Here is a 13,064-nt window from a genome sequence, read left to right as displayed (position 1 = left end):
TTTATATTAGCATAGAATGCCTGGCTTACTGAGGAGTGTTAAAGTAAAATATGATTCTGGACTATGGTATCTGCAGAGAGACAGCCTGTTTCAGTAACTTCCAACCAGATCCCTGACCTATTCTCATCCTTTACTTTTTAATGATATCTGTACATGTGCTTTAAAAAAAACACCCTTGAATTTAAGACATGCAAAAATAACATGCAACACAGTGAATATGTTCTTCCCCTGTGGAAATGTGAGCCACCCAAAACAAGCACCAATCACAGAAATGAAACGTGCATTAGCAAACTAACCAAAAGATTATTTTTGTGAACTACAAAACAAATAAGCATTATTAAGAATGCCATTGTACTTACAGCACTACACCGAGGTCATGGACATTGTAATCATATTCTAGTTACTATAACTTAATAAGATGAAGTGAGGGGCATGCTACTAACAATTAATCTGCAAAAGAGACAAAAGAATGACAAATGTTTGCATTCAAGTGTATTTCATACAACCTTAATCTGTAGAATGCAAAACATTAGCAAGGGTGGAAAGCACAGAATGTCTGAGTGATATGGTGAAACATGTGGAACTTTGAATAGCACAATGAAGGATATGGGCTTGGTCTGATTATGCAAGGATTATGTAAGTATATTAGACAGCATTTATTATGCATCTTCATAAATAAATCTGGAATTAATTGCTAGCTCACCTCTGCTTTATTTGGAACAGGCCGTTTCTTTCTAGTTGATTTTTTTTTCTTCTCTTCGGTAGTAGTAGGTTTCTCCAACTTTGGTGGTTCTGCTGTAGTTTTTTCTGGTTCTGGAACAACTGGTACTGGTGGCTCTTCTTCCTCTGGGGGAAGTGGCAGTGGTTCAAGATAATAACTGCGTGGCTTTGGTTTAAGGTGTGTGTGGTACAAAAGCAACCTGTGCTGCTCTTCAAACTTAGTCACCTTGCGGTCAACACGAACTGTCCCAAACCAGCCCCAGGAGAGGGGAGCAGAATGTTTCATACCTTCAAAAACATCCCAAGGGGAAATCTTCTGCTTAGTGGAGACTTGCAGTCCCTACAAGATGAAAAAGAAAGGCATGAGTAGGGATAGTGTATTACAATTTTCAATTACTAAAATAGGAATAAAAAACTCAAAATATACCAATTTAAGTTAGCCCAGAAATTGAGATCAGCACAATAGTAAAGCAACATTAAAATTAATTTTATATTCAAACTTTTTTTTAAGATGACTTTAGAGATGACTTTCCCCCTTGCTTGAACTGTTCCATTCACTTTTATATTTTCAGTATCAAGCTGTTTGACGGAGTGGGGATCAAGATGGCAATTGACTGGAAATACAGGAATTCAACATGATCAACAACTCAATGGGTTAGATAGTTCAGGGTGAAAGCATTTTGGACCTTCTTGTGAGAGTCACAAAGTGTGGCAAGCTTGTTTGAAAAAAACCCCACTAATTTTAATGAGGTTGAAGATCCCTCTATAACTTTCAAGCTTTCATAAACTAAACCAGATGGACATTATTATTATTTCCTGATCTATGCTGTATTGTTTTCATCCTTACATATGCTCTGCAGTTTGGATGCATGTCCTTAAAGCAAGTTCCTCAATAGGATGATATCTTACTTTGACCTTTCAATGGTGTCACTGTAATTCCATGCGTGCAAGAATGTTTTCATTGAAATTAAATAGTTTTACATGGAAATGGTTTGATTACTCTTTAGAAAAGAAAATCATAGTTTTCACACCATATGATGCAATATCAGCACCTTCATTTACTTACCTCCTTTTTGAATATTGAGTCAAAGCCAGCAATCTTGTTCCCTTTGGTATCAATTAGAGAGCCTTGGGGTTCGCATGTGATGACATCTCTTGTCTGTTTGGGAAGAGGTAATAGCTGTCGCACCTTCTCCAAACTCTCTGATTGTCTGTCCCCAAGCTCTTTCTACAGCAATTATAAGAAATAATAATATTATTTATACACACAAGAAACACATTTTTTTCCTATGTACCTCTCAAAAAATTTGTAACAATTGCATGAACATTTGTAATTTTATAGAAATCTTAAATACTATAATGAAATGGTAAATTGGAATCCCATACACTAAATAGCTGCCTGATCATGAATATTGCTCACAAAGGAGCATTTTCCAAGGTCTCAAATCTTTTCACCATTTAGTTAACAGACATAAAATCAAAGTCTGCAAGCCTGTGATTTCCTGTCAAACTTTTCACTGGAAATGTTTGATCAAAATTAAAATTCAAACCATCCTCAAAAATTCAGTGTCCAAAATATTATGATTGTCATTTTTTGCGTTATCAACCATAACTTTCTTTATCATTTCAATCTCACAGGAGCAGGTCAGGCTCTTTTATTCTGAGGCATCTTTTTTTTAAAAAGTTGCATAATGCAAGCTTCCATCCACTTTTTTTGAAGTAAATGAGAAACTAAGGTGTTAAAAAGGGGGGCAGACAAGAAACATTGTAAAACTGTCATCCATGACTGAAAACTGTATTTTCCAGCACTGTAAGCATCTGATGATATATTGCAGTATACATAAGATAGGAACCAGTATTAAAAAGAGCTGAATATATGTAATGAAAGCAGATCTACAGTGCGGATTTAACACAGCAAAGCAGAATTTTAGAATGCTGTACATTACACAAAGTGACAACTGGAACAGATAGATAACATACTGGAGCAAAAGAGTTTGGGAATTAATTATTCTGCTGGGTGTGATGACTGGAAATGAGACAGGAAAAGTTGACTGGCTTCCTACATCAACAACTGTCAGGTGATCTGGTGTCAAGAATCTCATCAAGATGTTCCAAAACACACAAGAACTAGACATTACCCTGAGTTTCTTTACGAGGTTCATGTAAGCTCTCTTGTTCTCTTCCATGCTGCCCTGTGAGATGCTTGACATATCCGCTGCCAGAGTCCCATTGACCAGCACACTGAGCATATCCAGGACTGTAGTGAACAGCTCACTAGAAAAGAAGAATTTTATTCTCAGAAGTAGTTCACAGCAAAATACAGATACATTTTAGTGGGTCTTCTTGACACATTTTGTGTTGGTTGCACAGTCAACAGGGGTTAAGAATCTTATCTATTTTTTCACCTGTGAAATTTAAAATGCTAGGAATAATTGTAGCCTCTCCATCCAACTAATTGCAACTAATTTCATAACTAGTCACATGTATAAATATGGTACGCACCCTAGTCAATGTGAGTGACCTGCAAATTTAATTCATTGACTTCTCAATGAAGCTCAAAACCAAATTTAGAATTGTATTGATAGATATTTGGAGAAGGCAGGAGAATGGGGTTAGGAGGGAGAAATGGATCAACCATGATTGAATGTCAGAGTATACTAAATATACAGAGTATACCGAATGGCCTAATTCTGCTCCTATTACTTATGACCTTATTCCTGCCACCCACTCTCAGAGTTTGGCTGTACCAATACCGAGGTATTATTCTGTTTATTTGGAGTATAGCAAACTAGAAATGCAAGTCCATCAGCTTATCTAATATAATCGGACAAATGATAAATTTGCATAGTTTTAATGAGAGCTTGGCTGGATCTTGGCTAGATTTTATCTCAATTAGCTCCACATTTAGCTTGGCAAGCCTCTCTCACAGGCCCATATATTACCATGAGAAAAATCTTGACATCATCTAGAAACACTACAAATATCTTGCCACGATGCCCGATTTTGTTTTGCCTTTTCTATCTCGTTGTTCAAGAATTCATAGCGTACTAATGAAAATAACCTCATACCAATATTCTACTACAATAAGAGTATTTGTCACTGCAGAAACAGGTTCAAGGTAAAACAGTTTCATTGCTGCAAGCAAATAGTTAGAAACAGGGTACACCTGCACCTCCAGAGTAGTAGCACTATTGGTTTTAGCTCTGAAAATTAAATCATATTCTAAATTATAATATACCACAATTCAATAAAATAAACAAAGCAGTAATCCACTGTAGCTATTGATTACAAATAAAATTATTATTTTAGTTAAGAATTAAATACTTGATATTAAACTTAAATTGCCAAACTACAACAGATGATATATTGAAATGATAAAATCCATCAGGTTGTTGAATGTTTAAACTATACCATTAGTCAAGATAGTTAAAGATATCCGCACTGGAAAAGTAAACTAACCATTTAACTTTGAGACTAATTCTTCCTCATGTCAGTTGCACATTTACTGACTGCATGACAAACCCATACATGATCCATACACAATCACATTGGGTTGTGTTCACAAGAAGATATCAACACTTCATGCAACATAAGTCATTAAAATGCATACTTGTTTGACTGCATGTCAACTGTTCCACTGCTGATTATATCCAAGAGAAGGACAGCCCACTCGGTGGTTCCCTGCGTACTACGCTGGACAGTGTCGAACATCCCACCTACCTGAGGCAAATATCAAAAACGTTGGGGGAAAAAGCATAAATCAACTTTTGATAAAACTGTTTGCACTCAAATCTAATTACAACCGAGTCAGAAATAAAAATAGATAACAAACATGGCAGCATCCATGAAGAAAAGGACAACACAGTTACTGTTTCAGATCAATGACCAGGCCAGGGCTGTAGAAATAGACTATGTGGACTTCAGCAAGGCTTTTGATAAGTTTCCACATGGTAGGTTGCCTTGGAGGGCAAGACTCTATGGGATCCAAGGAGTGGTAGCCGACCTGATACGGAATTGACTAAATAGTGGGATGCAGAGGTTGATCGTGGAAGGTTCCTTTTTGGACTGGAGGCTTGAGACAAGTGGTGTGTCTTAGGGTTTGGTGCTGGGCCCATTGTTGCTATTTGTCATCTATCTCAACGAATTGGACACGACTAGAAGGCGATACCAAAATAGGGTGGTTTCATAGATTATTGAGGAGCAGAGGAATCTAGGAGTGTGAATACATAGTTCCCTGGAAGTATCGTCACAGGTAAATAGGTTGGTGTTGGCATCTCTTGTCATGCTGACCTTAATTAAAGCTTTAATAGGAACCTGAGGAGCAACTTCTTCACACCGTAGGTGCTGGATATACAGAACGTGCTGCCACAATAAGCGGTTGGTGCATGCATAATAACATATAAAATATATTTGAACAGGTACATGGAGAGGGATGGTTTAGAGGGATATGGACCAAATGCAGGCATATGTCGCTAACTTGGTGTTCTTGGTCAGCGTGGACAAGTTTGATCAGAACATGTCTCCATGCTGTTTGCCTCCAATTAGGAACTGGAAAAGTTGTTTTAAGACTGAAGAGAGGGAATTGCATTGAATAACAACTCTTCTCTCTCCTTCCACAACTGGTGCTTCTGTATCAACGGTCCAGACCTCTGCTTCAGTAACTAAGCCATTGCACGACTGTACCCTTGACTTGTTACAATGTCTGTATTTAAGTTATCAATAGTCAATAATTTAGATTCCAGTGACACCCCAAGAACTGACTTTGCCTATTATAATTGCAAATAATAGATCATACAATATGGACTACCCTAGAGGTGAAGAGTTAAGGTGAAGATCTTGAATCAATGCAGCTAACATATTAGGGTTTTTTAATGGAATTTTTACTGTGAGATGGATGTGTGGGCTTAAGGATTTTTTCTTAATTCAATATCTTGTGTGGAACCAGAATATGCTCCACTTGGAGGCAACTGTTTACAACCCATCACACATATATATTTTTTAATGCAATAGTTTTTTTCGTTTGGGAATTCTTAGCCTTTTTATCTCTCAAAAATAAATAAAATTGCTGCACTTAAAGTCAAGTGTTTTAAAGTAATGTTTGACAGAAAATACTAATAATCTTGGCTCTGAATAATAACCCAAAAATTTAAAGACATTAAGTAATATATTAGCCCATCATTATAATCAACAAACACACCCATATTGTGAACACTGCACCTGCGTTTGTCTGGCTTCTAGGCAGGTGAACAGAGAAATTAAAATGGCTGTCTTTCCAGTAAATTACATAAATTTTACAAATAAGGTTACACGAAACAAAAAAAAAAAGAAAATGTTGTTTTAATGGAAACAATTGCCAATTGTGCATTCAGAAGAAAATGAACGAATAAGAACGACCTTCACCCAACATAAAATACATTTAATTCTTTTCTGCACGATCATTCCTTACAAGATTTAAACGGAGTTTCAAGGCTTCATGCATCATCTGTTTTGCTTTGCAGTCATCTTGGTACTGATCTTCACGCCAATTTGTTACAATCTGAATAGAGTTAATAGGACAAATTATTGAATTAATTTGGTGGTTGCCAAAAAAACAGAGCTCACAAAAAATATTAGGGAACAATAGCATTTCATTTAGCAATTACAACAAAACCATGAAAAGAACATTTCATTTTGCTGTTTTGCCCTCTGCAGGCAATCGTTTGAAGCACATAAAATGGCTACATGGTTGAGATATCTGATGCTTTTTGAAATTTGGCAAAGTTCTCAAAAAAGGGAATGGTTGAAAATCACCAAGAATTACACATTCATTTTCCAAAAAAGATACAAGGTCTTGTAGCAGTAACTCTGCAGGTCTTGTAGCATATCTGGAGAAGATGGATGTGGCATTGAGTTGGGACCCTTCTTTAGACGGATTGATTGATTGATTGATTGATTGAATTGAAAAATGCAGCATGGAAATAGGCCCTTTTGCCCCGCAAATCCATGCTGACCATCAGTCACCCATACAATAGTTCCATGTTATCCCACTTTCCAGTTCATACCCGACACACGAGGAGCAATTAACAGAAGTTAATCAACCCACAAATCCTCTCATCCTTAGGCTGTGGGAGGAAGCCCGGAGCACATGGAGGAAACCCACTCAGTCACAGGGAAAAAGTGCGAACTCCACAAGTACAGCACCCAAGGCCAGGATGATTATGGTGAGGGTGGGGAGAGAAACTTGCAAGACAGGTGGGGTAGCACAAAGCCTGGCGACTGAGAGGTGGCTATAGGTTCTCCAACACCATACAGATGTGCACAGGGATCTTTACCATTCCCAACATCATGAATATCCATAACAATGTATATAATATGTTCATTTTAAGAAAACATATTATTTTAATTCCACAATATCCCCAAGACTACAATGCAAGTACTCTAAAGTTTACATTTCTTATTATCTAAGACTTACACTAAAAAATATGAGTATTCATCAAAATTGGACTTTGTAGCCATTGAGTCAGCACTCCCCTCTGCAACTGAATCCTCGACTTCCTGACCACAATCAGTGAGGATAGGTGACAAATCATACTCTATCATGGGGTGGGAGATTGCAACCTTCACGTGGTCCGCCCTGTTTCAATGAATGCAATCAACCTGGCGTGCACAATCAAATAAGATCATATAGAACAAGTTGTCCTACAACTTTAGGCTGTGCACGCCATACGCAAGAAGAAGTTACTCTATCATAGACCTCAACACTGGTGCTCCACAAGGATGTGGCCCAGACCTCTGGTCTACCTCATTAAAGACCAAATTTTCTTTAATCTGACTTTACTTTGCACCATATGTGGAATAAGTTGTCAGAGGCAGGTACAATGCTGACATTTAAAAAACACTTGGATGAACACATGGAGAGAAAAGGTTTGGATGGATACGGGTCAGGCACAGGCCAGCGGGACAAGGTTGGTTGGGCATCAGGATGGACAAATTGGGCCAAATGGCCCAATATTTCTATATTTCCAAGCCATATATTTCTATGACCAAGTTATTTTCACATGGAAGCTATGGATTTTCACATGGATCACTGACAAATGATTTTAAGGGTAAAAAAAAAAATTCTTAACCAACTTGCTATTTGGGACTCAACAGGATGATTGTGGGTAGCACTCTTACTTCCAGAAACCAAAGAGCACATTCCAGTTTAGGGCTAAAGAACACGCTTGAATGATATTGGAATGTTTGTTATTCTGAGTGATGACAAATGAGATATTAAATCAAAATTCTGCTTGCCTGCTTAAATTGATAGTTAAGTTTTCATGGAGGAGGAAGTATTGAACATTGTATATTGACATCATATGGATGAAATTTATGTCATAGAAAAAAATGAAAGACACAAGTTATATTACTTCACTAAACATTGAAACAAATTTACAGATTCACAACCAAATAATGTTAAAAGTTAATTACCTGTTGGACCTGGCTGTAAAGAGAGGTGAGAAGTCCCTCTCTTTGTTCATCCTGCCCCTTAAGGCATGTCAAAACCAAAGAAAGAAATGGCTGTTGACTCAGCAAAGACATACTGGGAACAAAATTTAGACAAAATATGTTATTGCCCACGAGTTGTCTTAATCAGGTTAATTTAATCAAACTAAACATAATAATTAAGCCCTGGTGATTCTTCTAATTACAGGCCATCGTAAAAAACACAGACACACAGTGGACATTTTTTCTAAATAATTTCACATGAGAAGAGTTAAGGCCTGCACTGTTTTAAAAAAACCCCACTGTTTGAAAATAAAGAGAAAGGAAGTGAGGTGATAGTGATTATGTGACAGGGTGATTGCAGGGTGAATGAAAAACAGGGCAATTGCAATGTTAAGAGACAGTAGAATATCAGAGAGAGCTCAACTCAGTGAGAGTATTTAAAAGCACATCTGGAATTTACAGGAGACAAATAGTTTTAAATCAGTGTTACCCCTCCAAAGAAAGAGGCAAGGAAACTAATGACAAGATAGAAATTTGGAGTAACATTTAAGCACGCATTCTGATGTCGACTTCGTGTACTTAAAATACTAGCTGTAGAAACAAAGAACTACAGATGCTGGTTATCATCTGATCAAATATCAGATGCCTGGTATCCAATGTAACAGTGGAAGGGGACCCTTGGTCACACTACAAACGAAGCAATGCTAAATTAAAATACAGGTAGGTGAAGGGCTAGTTCACCATTGTACAAATAGGTTCATGATGATAAAATATCCTTTGTTAAATGCAGATTAACCACTTCTTTTCCCTAAAAGGAACATTGAAAAAAGAGTGAACATCTGTCAAAGTCATTCTAAACTGGGAAGGATAAATATCTGTGGGGAAGAGGGCCTTTGTGGAGGAAATAGAAGTGTTGGGCATTAACTTTGTCTATCATGATATGTTATTTAGCACACTAGATCCAAAGGTCGGTTCCTCATCAAGACCTCTCTAAAACCAATCATCTGGACCAGATCAGGTCTATTGAAACATCACGTATATGTTCCTCCTGATGCTACATTTTATCTCAGCTCAGACACACAATCATCATGCATTCACGTTTGCTGGATCTACAACTCAAAATTCCCTACATAATAGACACTTACAGATTAAGGTGGCAGTGTCAAATAGCAAGAGCAATTAGAGATGGTCAATATATATTGGAATGCATGCAAAACCTATAGCTTCACAATTGAGGAACAGAGGTTTAATTTTTTGGGGGGTTCAATCCAGATACAAATGAGCAAGTTGATAGTCTGAGTGACAGTGTTATTTTTTGCCAGGCCCAGGTTAACTCAAGTTTAAGAACATCCATCTTATGCCCACCCGTGTAAACGAGCGTGCGTTTGGGATATCAGCAGAATTAATTTGTTGGCTGCTGCGGTGCTGCAGGTGACTTTTCAAAACATTAACTAGAATTTTGCCACTTTTAATCCCGGGCGAATACATGCTAGTTAACACATTTATGTCCATTTTGCAAATCCTATCTAGAGATGTGATGTCCAGGCCAGCAGCAGTGTCCTTTTCGAAACCATCAATAGCATTTAAAACCTTGTCCGCAGAAAATATTTTCAAAGAATATATTTATTAGCACAAGATAGGGTCAGGATAAATGTATTAATATTAGCTTGATTAAATAGAATGGTGAAATGAGAATTGGAATGCTTCTTCAGACCATCTATTCCTGGAGGACAAGGTATCTCTACCTTCTGTTATGAACAGTTCTTGGAATGTAACCCTGCTGTAACTTGGGGAAGAGCAGCATAATTGGATGGACTGGTGGCTCATTAATGCTCAGAAACATATAGTGACTGAACACCAGAATAAATTGCAATGGTGGAAAATTGGAAACAATACATTGTTGTTATTGCATAATAAAAAAGCTACAATACACACTTGCCTCTTCTGTTTTTGCCGATCCCGTTCTTTTCGTGAGGACGACCCAAGATGTTGTCCTTTCTCCAGTTCCTCACCAGCAGCTTTCAACACATGGCCTTGGACAGATGTTGGCAATTTTGCGATTAACGGTGCCACCAGCCAGACTCCTGTCCGCTCTGATGAGCTGTTTGTGAAAATGAAGGTGTATTGGAACAGAAAGTACAATGCACAAATATGGTCTCAATGTCCCGAGCTTTTATCAGTGATGAGGATAAAACATCTTTGCATTAAACCAAGTCCTATTAGCTATAAGGAGTACAGATTTGGCTAATCACAGCATTTGGCAAGCTCAACTAAGCATTAACAAGCATTAAATCTCTCTTCTCCATTAGAACAATCATTTTAAGTCGAGAGATCTCTGAAATACAATGAGACTATAAATTGTTGCTGTAATCTCATTGTATTTTTAACATAAGACCACATCTGGAGTATTGTGTACAGTTTTGGTCTAATTTGAGGAAGGACATCCTTGTGATTGAGGCAGTGCAGTGTAGGTTCACGAGATTGATCTCTGGGATGGTGGGACTGTCATATGAGGAAAGATTGAAAAGACTAGGCTTGTATTCACTGGAGTTTAGAAGCATGAGGGGGGATCTTATAGAAACATATAAAATTATAAAAGGACTGGACAAGCTAGATGCAGGAAAAATGTTCCCAATGTTGAGCGAGTCCAGAACCAGGGGCCACAGTCTTAGAATAAAGGGGAGGCCATTTAAGACTGAGGTGAGAAAAAACGTTTTCACCCAGAGAGTTGTGAATTTGTGGAATTCCCTGCCACAGGGGGCAGTGGAGGCAAAATCACTGGATGGATTTAAGAGAGTTAGATAGAGCTCTAGGGGCTAGTGGAGTCAAGGGATTTGGGGAGAAGGCAGGCACGGGTTATTGATTGGGGACGATCAGCCATGATCACAATGAATGGCGGTGCTGGCTCGAAGGGCCGAATGGCCTCCTCCTGCACCTATTTTCTATGTTTTGTATGTTTCTATAATACAGTATTACAAATTGCTTTAACCGGATATTGCATCAGTGAAATCTTGTATCAAAGTTGGCATAATAAAAAAAGTTAAAATATAATCAGAGTATCAGGTTCATTCACTCCCCATTAGGAGTTTGATTCAAGGTCAGAGTGTTAGGTGATGGTTTGCCAAGATTTTCTATGTTGCTAATTAATCTGCCAACCAGTTGCATAGAACCCAGGCAGAGCTTTCAGCATATTACGGGTGAAAGAGACAGAGTTAACATTGGAGGTTGAAGACTTTTCATTAGAATTATAGAAAGTTAGAAAACAAGCACATTTTAAGTTGCACAGAAGGGGGTGGGGTTTAGAGACAAAGCAAATAAATGGTGGTGACCAAGAGACAGAATAATGCAAATGATAGCAGTAAGTGCATGGTGTTGAAGGCTTATAAAGTGCAGCTGGTCAGTTTGGAGGAGATGTAAAAAGAACAAGATGAAAGCATTAGAAGGAAGAATATTTTTAAAAAGCAATGCTGTAATTGAGTTACAGAACACTGCAGCAATTGGAAATTTGCAATTAAAAGGGGATGTTGAAAATATCCATCGTGTTAGACAGCATCCAAGGGATGCTGAGGGAAATCAGTTCAAATTATGGGTAATGCCCATAGATCGGAACTGGCTAGTTCAGATACACACTAGGAAGACTGGTTTTCTGAAATTGAGGAATTCAATGTTATAGCAAGAGGGTTGTAAATTCTTCATCGGATTTGAAATTCTGATGAAAATTTCATCTTTCACATTGATGTACTGTTTTTTCACTTTCAGAATTGAGTCTCCTTCGCACTTTGTTCCAAATTTCTAGTGCTGACATTTATACGTCGATTTCAAACTCACCTCAGCAGTGGTTTCATTTTGCTGGTGTTTCCATTTGTGTTGCTGGTGCCAGAGACAGGTAACCCCGAATTCACCGTTCCATTACTGTTCAGATTAGAGGAGTTCATTTCAGCTGATTTCTGGAATACTTCAATAGTGGCCTTAGCGATGTTTTCTAACAAGGAGTTCATCTCCTGAAATAAAGGACCAAACAACAGTAATGCATGCTTTTTTAATTATTATTTAACATACTTTAGGATACACCAAGTATAAAGTTACATAAGATTTTTGTAATCTTGAACCAGCTGGGTCCCTTCAATGGGATGCTAATGTAGGTTGGAGCACAGCCAAAGGTCTTAAATTCAAATCAAGATAAAACCCACGCTGGCTGAACCCTATCATAATCTCTATTTGCAGCTTCATGGGAAACAGGCTTGGTTGGATGCATTCGCAGAAATCAATAAGTGACAGATATTTTTTGCTCCAGAGATGGTGCCTGACCCACTGAATTACTCCAGCACATTGTGTCAATCTTAGATGTCAGGTTGACTCACCAACTCCAAACAAGTTCAAACATAGTAAAAGAAAATCAGTCTGGAATCACATATGAAAGTTGAGGAGCCATGCAAAAGGAATTTTGTGATAAGCAATATCACAATAGGATTACCAAAAGTATTGATAAACTGTCCTATTTCTGACCTATTTGAATAAAGAACTCTTTGAAATGCATTCAAAATTTCTCTTTTGTGAGCAGAAGATTGTTTGATGAAGATTTTGTAACTTTGTGGGCGCCAGAAACATGGCTGGTGAGGTCTGCTATATGATTTTGAATGAATGACACTTTATTATACAACATGTTGTGTGCTAAACAAAGAATTTCACTGTACCTAGAAACATGTGACATTAAAGTATCATTGAATTGAATTGAATCTTAACTGCATCTCACGGAATGTACTTCTCTTATATTACACTGGTATTACATACAAGTAAAATATTACAAAGTTTCTTGTCATTGTGTGTTTTGGGCTTTGCTTTCGATTAATATTTTGGCAGAATTGCCAGTTTTATGT

General features: G+C 37.6%; 1 protein-coding gene across 4 annotated transcripts in view; it reads right to left on the bottom strand.

Annotated features, from left to right (window-relative positions):
- Positions 1-13,064, bottom strand: part of med12 (mediator complex subunit 12) — a 120,536-nt gene that overhangs the window by 21,063 nt on the left and 86,409 nt on the right. For all 4 annotated transcript variants that reach the window (XM_033030649.1, XM_033030651.1, XM_033030652.1 and 1 more), the window contains exons 29-36: positions 12,016-12,188; positions 10,127-10,288; positions 8,170-8,281; positions 6,167-6,256; positions 4,331-4,440; positions 2,859-2,994; positions 1,787-1,948; positions 704-1,060 (exon numbers count right to left, since the gene is read on the bottom strand). In XM_033030649.1, coding sequence (XP_032886540.1) covers positions 704-1,060; positions 1,787-1,948; positions 2,859-2,994; positions 4,331-4,440; positions 6,167-6,256; positions 8,170-8,281; positions 10,127-10,288; positions 12,016-12,188 — 1,302 coding nt within the window. The remainder of the gene's footprint in view (positions 1-703; positions 1,061-1,786; positions 1,949-2,858; positions 2,995-4,330; positions 4,441-6,166; positions 6,257-8,169; positions 8,282-10,126; positions 10,289-12,015; positions 12,189-13,064) is intronic.

Source organism: Amblyraja radiata, chromosome 12 (genome assembly GCF_010909765.2).
Source record: "Amblyraja radiata isolate CabotCenter1 chromosome 12, sAmbRad1.1.pri, whole genome shotgun sequence".
Classification (NCBI taxonomy): domain Eukaryota; kingdom Metazoa; phylum Chordata; class Chondrichthyes; order Rajiformes; family Rajidae; genus Amblyraja; species Amblyraja radiata.
The sequence above is the reverse complement of the archived record's forward strand: the minus strand, read 5'-3'. Positions and strand labels throughout refer to the sequence as shown.